Source organism: Rosa rugosa, chromosome 5 (assembly GCF_958449725.1).
Source record: "Rosa rugosa chromosome 5, drRosRugo1.1, whole genome shotgun sequence".
Lineage (NCBI taxonomy): Eukaryota > Viridiplantae > Streptophyta > Magnoliopsida > Rosales > Rosaceae > Rosa > Rosa rugosa.
The window spans coordinates 31,068,665-31,081,848 of NC_084824.1; the positions used below are offsets into that span (position 1 = coordinate 31,068,665).

At 37.7% G+C, this 13,184-nt stretch overlaps 1 protein-coding gene across 32 annotated transcripts; it reads left to right on the forward strand.

The window, feature by feature from the left end:
* The first annotated feature begins 2,025 nt into the window (after positions 1-2,025).
* On the forward strand, positions 2,026-10,785 carry LOC133708665 (phragmoplastin DRP1A-like). Of its 32 annotated transcripts, none has more exons than XR_009845960.1 (12): positions 2,027-2,931; positions 3,098-3,124; positions 3,347-3,419; positions 3,665-3,874; positions 3,980-4,103; positions 4,789-4,839; positions 4,954-7,141; positions 7,235-7,346; positions 7,758-7,853; positions 8,458-8,583; positions 8,736-8,846; positions 8,962-9,828. XR_009845960.1 is itself a non-coding variant. In XM_062134140.1 (7 exons), exons 2-6 carry the CDS (start codon positions 3,099-3,101, stop codon positions 5,083-5,085), a joined length of 318 nt encoding a protein of 105 aa, XP_061990124.1. In that variant the 5' UTR covers positions 2,027-2,931; position 3,098; the 3' UTR covers positions 5,086-5,184; positions 10,683-10,785. The 32 variants fall into 32 exon arrangements, 2 of the variants coding, with proteins under 2 accessions (XP_061990124.1, XP_061990123.1); XR_009845962.1 differs by having other exon boundaries at positions 9,120-9,828; XR_009845965.1 differs by having other exon boundaries at positions 9,511-9,828.
* Positions 10,786-13,184: the final 2,399 nt, after the last annotated feature.

Sequence of the window (13,184 nt, forward strand, 5' to 3'; positions counted from 1 at the left end):
AAATTGATTATATTTAAGGCATTCAAAATGAAGATTTAAGATTATAAGTATGAACGGTTCAAGTTTGTCAGATTTGGTTCGTCCATTGATTTAATCTAGTTTGATACCTTAGTGATCACCGATTTGACTGAAAATTTGTAGAAATGATATACACATTATGACCTAAAAACTGAACGGTTGAGATGACGAAATGTGATCGAAAAGTTAGTCTAATGCCCTATCCCTATAAAAGACCAAAAAAAGAGATCCCTTAGTGGAAGGGCCCTATATATATGTGTGTGTGTGTGTGTGTGCGCGCGCGCGCGTGCGTGTGTGTGCGAGAGGGATTTTGTTTTCTGTGTTTGGCAAGTTTTTCCGTATATTACAAATAAGTATTAGTGGTCCAAATCATACTATCGCATCGTCAAAATAAGTATTAGTGGTCCAAATCATACTATCGCATCGTCAAAACAGATTAGATTGAATGTTTTAATTAGCATAAATTTAAGGACAAAATGATCCTTTCTCTATTTATTCAACAATACCCCTTTATTTTACTTCAGTAGATATATATAATAATCGCATCAGAGAGATTGTTTTTTTTTTTCTGCGTTTGGCAAGTTTTTCCGTATATTACAAGTATTAGTGGTCTAAGTCATACTAGTCACATCGTCAAAACAGATTTCCAAATACCAATATATTACTCTATCTTTGAGAACACCAAATTTGACCTGCAAAAGAAGGGCTTGACTTCCTAAAGTTGATGAGAAAGTCTATATATATCCTTTTCGTATCTGCATGTATCTTCAAATTTTGGCCATCAAGATAGAAAAGAAAGAAACAGAGAGGGCTAGGCAGATGGCTCAAGCAAATAATCCTATTAGCAATGACAGCTTAGATAGAAGATGGTCTCTTGAGGGAATGACCGCTCTTGTCACGGGTGGAACCAAAGGCATTGGGTTAGCCTTCTCCTTCAATTTCACTTGGTTTTTATTTGTATTGTTCTGTTATTATCACTAAGCTAGAGAAGGGTGCCAAGGAGCTTTCTAGTTGGAATAGAAATGTAATTGGACACGTGCCCCGTAACATTGTAGAGCTAAAAGCTTCTCTGCAACATTTTCCGATTGATGTTCAGAGAGAGGAAGATAGGAACCAACGTAAGTGGAAAAATTGATACGCTAAAAGTAAGCATATAATTTAACCCTGAAAAATATCATCGTTAGTATGTGGTAAATAGGGATCGTTCTAATCCGGGATTGAGGGTACACCTATCATTGTAAAATAAATAAAGAATTAAAATAAATACAAAGTATAATATTTACAAAAATAAAATAAAGGATATATACAAAATACAAAATAAGGAGGGTTTTAACAATTAGGGTTTTGAAAATTAAAATAAATAATATACAAAAACTCATATACAAGAAGGAAACGTAAGAAACAAAGATAAAAACCAATTCCATGCACTATGGGAAAATCCTTATCAGACGACGCTTTTCACACAACGAAAAAAAAAATTCCGTTGTGTGTTGATGAAAATGGCTTCAGACAACACGTTTAAAAAACTTACGTCGTATAAGGCTGTTGATATTCAAAAGTTTTTAGCTAGAAGGTCATTGCACAACACTTACAAGAATGGTCTGTTGTGTGAATGAAAAAAAAAATGAGAGGCAGATTTCCCTCCTAGCGTGCTCAAATTTGGCTTCAAATTTATACTACATTGTACAACAGAATAACTATATCTGTTGTCTGAGTGTAGCTTATAAAATGTCATACAACAGGTTTTTACTTTTGTGTTGTGTGATCAGGGAAGATAATTTGGGAAAGTTTGGATTTGCCCCCAAATATCACTTATTCCTCCAAAGCCTACAAATTTTGATCGACATATGTGTGATGACTGTAAGCTCATACAACACAAATACGTAATTTGTGTTGTCTGAATGAGAAATGTTTGTCCCTAGCGCACCCTTCTTTACCACCTCCAGAATCCAGGTATTATCTCTTCTCTCTCTCACCGTCAAATTAAATATTTCACTAACTCTGTTTAAAGCTTTAGCTCACTAGGGCAAAAAAATAACAAAAAACTCAAAGCTCCTCACTCACTCTCTCTCTCTCTCTCTCTCTTTATCTCTCTCGACACAGACCGAAAACCAAAACCCAAAGCTCCTCAGTCTCTCGACAGCGTCTCCCCAGAACCAAAACCTACGGCCAAAGCCTCACTCTTTACCTCAGCTTTCCAGGGTTTCAATTTTCAAATCCCCACCATACTACGTCTGGATCCCCAAATTTCAAATCTTTCCCTCAGCTTTCTAGGGTTTCAATTTTCAAATCTCCACCACACTCCGTCTGGATCCCCAAATTTCAAATCCTCGATTTTTCAATTTTCAAATCCCCGAGATCTCGCTCAAGGTTTCGGTCTGGGCTCGGAGAAAAGAAGTGCAGTAACATAAACACGGAGGACATCCAAGACTTCTTTGAGCAGTCAACCAAAGATGCTTTCTCCGGCGGCAATCTCTCTCCGATCCATTACCACCTTCAGCGATTCGATTAGGATTTTAGGTTTCGCTTTTTTCTCACTAATCGATCCAATTTCCGACGCGTCTGCCGCCTTACGATTGCGAGAAGTGAGTTCGCGAACTCGAAATCGAAAACAAAGCCTATATGGTCACTATTTCGATCTTTCGAGTTTCGAAAACCAAATACAAAATAAGCTAAAATGGCATTTCTGAGGTCTGTGGCTAGTGCCATAGCTGCCTCTCTATTATCGGCTGCCCATGCCTTTTCTTCCTCTTCTTCCTCTCAATCTTTCCGATTCCCTAAACTCCAAAGCTTTCCTTTCTCTCCTCCTCCTCTCCAAACCCAAATCTTCTATTCCTCGCTACAAGCCTTACCCACTCTCCCTCAGCTCTCCACATGAACGCTCCCACATCGAAATGGAAGCCCTCCTTTCAGGTCTCACTGCAATTCTCACACCATTCTTTGTTTTCTATTCATTCTTTGATGGGTTTAATCTGATTCGTCGATTTACTTAAATTTCATTGATGGTTTCTATTGTAAATCTTCAAGTACTTAACTTTTCTTTATTGATTCTGCAAATTTTATTGTTTTTCAACTGTAGAATGATGCTGTATTGCCAGAGCTACTGGTAACTTCCAACCTTCAAGAATTTACTTTGTTTTGGTTTAACTATATCGAATTGCATCTGTTTCTATTGAGAAATTTTGATTAGGATATGAGTTTCCTGGGCTGAAGTAGATTTTATGTTTTCAGAGGAAACAGTTATCTATGCTGGCGTTTTTGAGTTATGAAAATTTAGGGTCTACTGATCTTGCTGAAAATCTGAACTGTTGGTTTTGGTTGGTAACAGACAGAGTACATGGTAGATATGAAATGTGAAGGTTGTGTTAAGGCTTTCAAGAAAATGCTACAAGGTGTTGATGGTGAGAACTTTTGAGCTACTAGATTATACTAGAATTTTATGTTGTTTTGCCTCTCATCAGTAGCAATTATCTTATGCTTAATGGGGTTTTCCTTTAGGGGTTTTGGAAGGTTTCTATTATTCAATAAACTAGATTACATTCCAAACCAAATCTAAATAGCAATGCCTAAGTACTTGCAGTGTAGCAGTTTGCGTGGTTTATGGTTGAATTGAATGATGAATTGAGTTGATGAATATTTGATTCAGGTGTATGATTGCTTGTTGGGAGCTGATGCTTTATGTGATTCTGGTGATTTGCGTGATTGCAAAGAATATGCTCTCGTTTGATGATTGTATTAGCTGTGCTTTTATCTCCACTTCCTATGTTCATCTGCACCTTTTAAGATGCAGGTCAGTACTATCTCACCCCTCGCCAGACTCAAAGCCATCTACAGTGAAGCCCCACTTCCCCAATCGGTACTCTCTCAGTGCTTTGCTCTCTTTCGCATTTGGGTTTAGGGATTTAGGGATCAGGGTCCGATTGGTTTTTGTTATTTGATTTGTTTCAATGCATTTTTGCAGCAGTGAAAGAGGATTCCAAATCTGCCGAAGCTAAATTTATGGTCTGAGGGTTGCTTGCATTTTTGTTTTGCCCACCAGGAGTTTGTGAAAATGCCTCAAATCTTCTTCTCTGTGTTTCTGCTCTGTGCGTCCTCTCCTCTGCTGTGTTTTTTTTTTCTTCCTCCGTTGGGAGATGGGCACGCAGCATTATATTTCTTTGCACCAAAACCAACTTGCAAAAACAATTAATATTGCTGGACATTGCTTTTGTTGTTGTCTTCCACTTCAAAAGATCAATTAATTATCATGCCATATTTATATTGCTTTGATTGCCACCACCAAAGAAAGCACACATCCGCCACTGAGTGCTTTGATTAACAGCATTTTCCACCATTCTTTGTGTTTGCATACTTGAATAATTAAACATGGTCCTTTGTCTTCTTGTTCACTACATCACTTTTGACCACTGTTTCAAGCTGTGATTCAATTGCATTTTTTGTCGCTTTTCAGAATAAAGGTGCGGCATGAAGGCTTTGATTCATTCTTAGAATCATGCCTTAATTACAAAGATTCTCGAGTCTTTATTTTTCGCATATGAAGGAAATTTACAGCAGCCATATATGTAGCACCAATTTTTTTTATCTCAACAGCTGCCCCCTCATTGAATTGGATTTGTGAATTTTTTTTGGTTTCAACAGCAGCCATATATGTTTATGTGTATCATTGTCTCAGACTCTCAGGGTTACTGCTGCTCCTAGAATAAGGTCATAAAATGCACTATGTGTCTGCTTCAAATCATTTTGCTTGATATTCTTTCCTTGTGATTTCAGGTTCATGCCGTATTGAAGGAGCTGGCTCAGAAGTCTTTCAATGCGACCTCGGTATGTTCTTGAATATACTGAATTTACCTAAGAGGATAGCTATTAGTTATTCATTATATCCTAAATTTGTTTAATCTATTATTTTTAATGGGATGTTTTCCCTGTGGTGTGTAGGAATTAAAGCAGTATCCCACTTTAAGAGTGGAAGTTGGGAATGCAAGATTTGAATCGCTGGATAGGATGAAAGAAGAGAGCAAGGAAGCAACTATGCAGCTAGTTGATATGGAGTGTGGTTACCACCGTTGAATTTTTCCGCAAGCTTCCTCAGGGTATTGAAAAGGGGGGAAATCCGACACACTCACTTTTCAACAGATCGATATAACGATTCCTACCTTCGGTGGGTTGGTAAGTAGCTATAACTTGAAGTACATGTTAAACCACCTCAATCATCTCCTTAATCTCATCACTCTAACAACTCTTTTATACTTGTTTTAAATTCTACTGATATTAGAACCTCCACTTAAAGAGATACAATTTCAAAATGAAATATACTAGTTGCTGCCTCAATCTAGTTCACTTCACAGCAAATTTGAGTACAAATGATATGTATAATAGTATTGTTAAGGAGTTTTATGTCAGCGGCTTCGTTCATTTTCTGTCTTTGTCTCTTGAAACAAACAGGAAGCAATGTGTTAAACTATGTGAACATGGTGTGCTCAAGTTTAAGGATTTCTATTCCAAAGTCTATTGTCGACCGTCACTACACCAATAACTTAAACACACAACACTTTTTGCACAACGAAAAAAAAAAAAGTGTTGTGTGATGAAGAAAAGTGAATCACACAACACGTTTACAAAACTTGCGTTGTATAAGGTGGTTAAAATTCTAAACTTTTTACCTAGTAGATCATTGCACAACAGTTATAAGAATAGTTCGTTGTGTGAATGAAAAAAAAATTAGCGGCAGATTTCCCTCCTAGATCAACCCCAAATTTGGCTCCAAATTGGTACTTCATTGTACAACAGAATAGTTATATCTGTTGTATGAGTGAAGTTTGCAAATTGTCACACAACAGTTTTTGTTTTTGTGTTGTATGATCAAGGAAAATATATTAGAGGTTTCGATGCATCTCCATATGCCACTCATTCCTTCACTCCCAAACTGAACTTTACTTACAAGTAGCGGGAACTTTCCTTTCTTGCTGCCACAACTCAAATTTAATGTGTGCAAAATCAGACAACATGTATATGGAAAACGTGGTCTGATGCCTTATACATGCATATATGCATCAACTAATGGCTTGTCTAGCCTGACTCTCTCTTTTCACAACTCCACAGCTATCTGACCCCCGACTCTCTCCCCGACTCACTCCACAGCTACGCCCACTTTGAAGCCCTAAACTCTAAATCCACCACCTCCGAAGCCTTGGCTTTCTGGTACCAATCCCTGACTCTGAAGCCCTAAATCTGAGATATGTACGCAAGACAGAAACAAGTCCTTCCAGCCATTTCCCCCCCCTCCCCAGCCATTTCCCCCCAACCAGTTTAAGAGGGGAGGCAAACTCAAAATTTAAAATTTGACATTCAGACAACAAAAATTAGAAAACCATTGTGTGAGGGCTTCTCCAAAGACTTAATATTGTCCAAGTGAGAGCCCCATAGCTTTAAACCACCGAAAAAAAAAATACACTTTGACAATTTCAGAGGCCGAAGAGCCTGCAGCCTGCCACTCTCTTCCCACGGTTCTCTTCAACAAACCCGACCCCGACAAACCAAAACAAAAACCAACTCTACCTCAGATCCCTTCCCATCCTCTCTCTCTCAATCGCATTCACTTTCCTTCAACAATAATGAGACTAGGGTTTCATTGTTAGGCCTCCGATGTCCCTTCCAGATCCCCATTCACTCTGCTGAATTCGAAATCTCCAATTTTCTAGGGTTTAAATTTTCAATCTCCAGTACCATTCACTCTCGAGCATGGCTTCCACGATTGGCTCTCCAAGCAGTTCGTCCTCGTTGAGGCCGCCATCGTCATCGTCACCAATGGATGCTGCTATTGGCGGCATCATGGGTACTTTCATACTTAATCCCAATTTACCCAAATCGAAGATAGGGTTCAATCCTGGGCGGGTCGGCGACTAGGCGTTTCAGTCCCTTTTTTTTTTTTTTTTTTTTTAACTCTTCATACTTAATCCCAATTTACCCAAATCGAAGATAGGGTTCTGGGTGTGATGAAGGCCATTTCTCCTCTCTCTCTCTATGCGACATGGCCGCACGGGCCATCTATTATCAGCCTTTCTCCGACTCCGAGTCGCCGGTGACGCCGTGACAACGGTGACATTGCTGATTTGCTGCCTTGCTGGTAAGTCGAACTTCTGGGTTTATCGAATTTCTGGCATTCATGAATCATGATTCTCACAATCTCACAAACTCTTTCTGGGTTTTCACTTTCCAGTCAAAGGCGCCGGCTCTTCACTCTTGGTTTGCTCGCTTTCACTCCTCTTCAAGCTGTCAAGCAACAAAACAGAAGACTTTGGTTCAATTTCTGGGTTCTTCCTTCAAGCTCAGTGAGTCTCTGAATCTCTTGTTAAGTTGCTGGGCTTTGGTGTTTCTGATTCTTGGAGCTATTTGGCTGTTTTGACTAGTATATAGAACCGTTGATTCTTCCACCATCTTATTTACATGCTTCGTTGATTACCATATTTCAGGTATTCAGTTCTCAAAGTAATTGTTGGCAAATAGCTTTTCTTCTGTAACTTAAATTGACTTTGTTTAGTTAATTCTGTAGCTTTTCTTCTGTTTTTGGAATTCTGTTAAGTTGCTTATAAACATTTAGTGCATGCCTTTGTTTAAAAGCTACTTCATTCGTAATTTTTCTCTCTATCGGTGGCTCTTGCACGAAAAGATAGTTTCTATTTTTTGTTGTTGTTTGCACTCTCCCCTCTTTGAGTAGTGGTGGCGTGCTTGTTTGTGTGTAGTCTGGAGTGGAAATTGGGATGCTACTGAGGAAGAGAAGCTGGATTTCGAAGTAGTCCGGAAGAGGGGAGGTCTTAGGCATTTGCATTATCAGTGAGGTGAGTTTCGTTGATCTCCATGAGATGTGTTTGTTTCCAGATTTATTATAGTTGAGTTTCGAAGTGATCATTCTCGCAAGGATTATTTAGTGTAGCAGTTGAAGACAAAAGTTGAAAGTTGGTGTAGTAGTGGTCATGTTTGGAAGCATGATACTGAGTTTAGAGGAACTGAAAATGCAAAATATCAGTTTGGAAGCATATTAAAATATCAGTTTGGAAGCATGTTGTGAATATGCGCATTATTTGTCTAAGATGCTTATATGGGGTTTAATATCAGTGTACTGATGATTATGTGTATACGTTTAGTTTAGGTTTGTGGATAGTATCATAGTAGTTTGATTATGGTTCATGACCAAACCTAGGCTCCACTATGAAAACCAAAAACTGGAATTTCTAGAATAAGAAATGATTAAAAGATTCCATCCCTCTCTATTTCATACCATGCATCTGAATGGTTGCTCCAAGAGGCATATAGGGATTCATTGAACATATTGTTTATAATTTATATGTATGGGAAGAGAGTATGGTGCCTATTTTTCTGCAGTAATTTTTCTATATTTCCTCTGCTAGTTAATAACCTCTGTATGTTTCTTCTTTTTTGTAGATGAGTATAAACGATGAGTCCCAATTTATATCTACGGAGGAAAGAGAAGATGCAACAGGAAATGTACAAAGAGATGATTTGGCTTCTAGAAGAAATCGGACGAAAGAAAAGAAATTATATACATAGGTCTAAACTGGTTCCAGTTGCTTTCAAAAAAGTTATAAAAAAAAAAAAAATGCTTATGAGCTTACGGGTCTGCGGGTTTCAATGGGTTTGAAAGGGGGAAAAAAAATTATATTCATGGGTCTTAATGGGTTTCAATGGGTATGTGGATGCAGCTCAGCAACTATAGCACGAAATTCAAAGAGAACTTGTCTTTGCATCATTCCTTAAAGCTTTGTGCAGAATTCCTTAAAGCTTTTCTATAACCAGTTACAAGCATGAAGCATGTAAGTATTACCAGTTCATTTTACTTGAGTGTTAAGTATTATCGTCACCTTAAGCTATTTCTGCTAGCTTTTTAGGCCTTTGCTTGTTAGTTAATCTCATCTGTTCTGTTAACAGATGTCTTTGGACTGGGCAATATATGTTTGTCTTTGGACTGGGCAATATAAGGACTAATCTGCTGTCACTTTTGTACAATGAAAATTAGAATTTCATTGCAGTTCTTAATTCTTTTCAGATAATTCAAGTAATTCATTCTGTGAGCTGTTTACTTGCAGGAACTTAAAATGGGAAAGTCTGCATATTTGGAGATGAGTTTTTGTAGTTTCACTTTTAAGAAACTTTTAGTTGTGCCTTTGGGAAAAAAATTGAAATCGGCAGACTTCTATTATCTCTCTGCCACTTTTTTTGGCCTGATATCACCTGGCCATTATGAGAATGTATTTATGGTAGGAATTGTCTGTTTGAATTTAACTAATTACCCAGCTTTCTCGCTGCTGCTTATATGACTAGTGCTTCTGTTAGAGGTAGAAAGCATGACATAGAGACTGATGTTTTACAATTTGTTTTTGCTTTTCTGTTACATTGGAGACTATGATGCTTTACAATTTTTATCTTTTCTATCTACATAATTTTTTTGTTTTTCTTTTTTTCATATGTGGTGGCAAGGTATGGAACACTTACCCAGATGAGCAAAACCGCCTCAAAGCTCAAGTCTTTAACATCTCAAGTCCTCCATTTTCAAAAAGCAAGCTTCTTTACTGCAACATTTGCAGATTGTGAAGAAGAACCACAATACCCAAACAGACCCAAGTAGATGGTACATTTCCATGCACCATATATGTGCCATGTTTTGGAACAATATAAATGTGTATCAACTTTTGATGTCCCAAGCACAAGAATGCTTTTCTTGTTTAAATGTTGGCTTGGATGATTGGGAAATGCACCATTTTTGCTTTTGAAGTTTAGTATTGGTTAGATTACTCATTTTGATGGTTTGCAATGTTTACATTTGATGAACTACAGTTAATTTGGTAGATGGACCAATTTAATGCACAATTTAATTCAAGAATGGATGTTTAAATGATCAAGAATGGATGTTTAAATGATCAGACAATATAATAGATATAATGACGACTCAATGTTGTCTAATTGGCCAAAAATGTGACAACCACACACTGCAATCATTGACATCACACATCGGTTTATAACAAATCACTGTCTTCTAATTTATACTCACACAACAGAAGCAATTGAACTCTGTTGTCCCAAAAGTTAATCATACAACAGATATAGTCCAAGAACTGATGTTTGAAGATCAATCAGACAACAGATGAAATCAAAATATGTTGTCTGACAAGTGTAACATACAACAGCTTGAAAACTGACACTGTTGTCTGAAGACAGCGCCTTAACTGCTGCGCAGCTACGCTTGGCATCTGCCGAGCCATCTGCCGAGCTATCACACAACAGTTATAACACATACCTGTTGTCTGTATGTTTATCACACAACTGTGTTCCACCGTTGTCTGATTTTTCATCAGACAACGGCTCACTCTACAACGGTGGGACTCCAAATCCCACATCGGTTTTCTACCGTTGTCTGATGCGATTTTTGGTGTAGTGTGTCAAGTACGAGAAGCTAAATGCAGCTTACTCGATCATTTTTTTGCTGAGCTAGGTTCAAAAGGATTTATTGTGATTTTTTTTTCTTGAAAACCCTTTATTTTGAATTGGTGTAGTGCTATGCGCATGTGTAGTGCTATGCGCATGTATAATGCTGAAAAGAATAGGCTGTAAGTTTCACCATGTAACTTATTGATTCATTTGCTTGTGTTTAGGCCATTCCTCCTCAAGGAGTGCGGGTACTTTATCATGTGCTACATGAGAGATATCATTGAGAATAAAGACATGTCATTGTTTCCTTCCAAGGCATCAACATAGCTATAAATATAGTCACTTGACTCAATTTCTCATAACTTTGTTATTATATCCATGCATGCCTCATTCACCAAAACGATTAAGTAATTCCTTTGATATAATAAATCAATTTCAGTGGGAGAGGAGAGGCAGCAGCCAATACACCCAAGCGGATATTGATCAAGTGCGAAATGAATGGGGGAAGTTTGTTGTCAACACATATGTGCATATATGAGCCATGAAGTAGCGGCTTGTTGTTGGTCCATTTTTGCTAAGGAAAGCATCTTTTTTTGTGCTTTGCTGTTGGCCCATTGTCATGCACCATGTGTGGCATGTTTTGTTTCGCATGTTTTGAAACAATAGACAATAGATACATACGTATCAGCTTAAAATGGGCATGCACTAAATGTTTTTCTTGTTTAAAATGTTGGGTTCAATGATTAGTGGTTTGCAATGTTTATATTTGATGGTTTGTAATGTTTATATTTAGTATGTAAATGGATCACATGCACAATCTAATTCAGGAATGAGATATAATGAGACAACAGAATAGATATAATGATAACTGCCCGTTGTCTGAATGGCCAAAAATGCAGACAAATTACACTGCAATCATTCATTTCACGCATCGGTTTTTAACAAATCACTGACTTCTAATCTACACTCATACAACAGAAGTAATTGAATTCTGTTGTCTCAAAGTTAATCAGACAACAAAAGCAATTGAACTCAGTTGTCCCAAAGTTAATCAGACAACAGATATAGTCCAAAAACTGAAATTTGAATATCAGTCAGACAACACACAAAATAAAAGTCTGTTGTCTGAGAAGGTCAACATACAACAGCTTGAAAACTAGCACTGTTGTCTGAAGGTAGCGCCGTAACTGCCGCGCAGCTGCGCCTGGCATCTGCCGAGCCACCTGCCGAGCCATCTGCCGAGTATCACACAACACGTTTAACACATACCCGTTGTCTGTATGTTTCTCAGACAACTGTGTTCCACCGTTGTCTGAATTTTCATCAGACAACGGCTCGCTCTACAACGGTGGCACTCCAAATCACACAACAGTTTTCTTCTGTCGTCTGATAAGGTTTTTGGCATAGTGATGTTATCGAATTCGATTCAAACCCTATAATTGATCATCTAAGTCATGAGAAAGAAGTTGATCATTTGAAACATTCGAAGCAAATGATTTCCCATATTTTACTTTCCTTAATTAATTAATCTAAATGAAAGCACCTAGATCAATTCTATTAAACATGCAATCAAAGTCTAGAAAGCTAGCTAATCAACACATGTTCAACGCAAGAAGCATAGAGAAAGGTTATCAACTTAAGTGCACAACCTAGTATGAATAAGTTCACCTATTTGCAATCCTCTTCAATTGAATTCGACCTTTGTCCAAAGCCTTTACTACTTTTGATTTAGGTTCACAAAACTATTAGGTGAATCGTTTACCTAAATCTAGCACCAATTACATGCAAATCCTATAAGTGTCAACCCAAATAAGATAAACATATAAAAGTTTTCTGTCAAGCAAATTCAATCGAACAAACTCACATAAGCAACTTAGAATCACAATTATGGAATTCGAAATCTTTATTCAAACATAAGAATTGGGCTTAAACTTTGCCCTAAAAGTTATTGTTAACTAGAAACAACTTCCTACGAATTCAAACAAGGAAAAACCAAAAGGTTACAAGGAGAAAGAACGAATTACACCGTGAGGGGAGATGGAGATCGATGGAGAGCTTGAATGTTGGACTCTTGAATCTTGGAAGCAAGTCTTCAAGGTGGATGATGGAGGATAGGATCTTCACGGCTCCATCTTCTTCTTCCTCTTCCTTGCTTGAAACCGCGGAACTTGCAACTAGAGAATGGAGAGGGAGAGAGAGTTTTCTGACGTTATGAGAGAATTTTCTGAATGGGAGGAGGTGTCAAACGTCTAGCACTAGGGGGTATATATAGGGAACGGCTGAACTTCATGAATCTTCTTTTATTTTTAAATTAATTATCTGGTTGCTCCACACAGCTTCAACCAATCGCGTAGCGCCACGTCAGCTCTGTTGTGTTATCCAACCAATCACAAAGCTCCAAATTAGGTCCATAATCCTTTAATATATATATTTGCTAAATTTCCAGGGATTATTTCTGATTTTATTCATCATTTCCAAAAATCTATGGATGTACCTAGACAACGTATCTGGACACATTTTGAAGCTTTTCTCCCTTAAAACTCTCCATGGCCTTATCTTGAACGTCCCCCCTTGATTTCCTCTTGATTTTCACATTAAAATCAGATTTTATTCTTGAATTTTCGTCCAAAATAGCTTGAGGGGATTTAGGAACAAATCTGGACTTGTTTTGAGCTTTTTCTTGTTGCACAATCCCTTGAAACTCTCCCTAGAATATCTCCAACGTT

Excerpts from the sequence above, each read along its gene's own strand:
- LOC133708665 (XM_062134140.1), top strand. The coding sequence starts at position 3,099 with ATGATGCTGTATTGCCAGAGCTACTG. Across the intron at positions 3,708-3,808 it reads TGATGCTTTATGTGATTCTG|GTCAGTACTATCTCACCCCT; the intron begins GTGATTTGCGTG and ends TTTAAGATGCAG. Across the intron at positions 4,840-4,953 it reads AGTCTTTCAATGCGACCTCG|GAATTAAAGCAGTATCCCAC; the intron begins GTATGTTCTTGA and ends TGTGGTGTGTAG.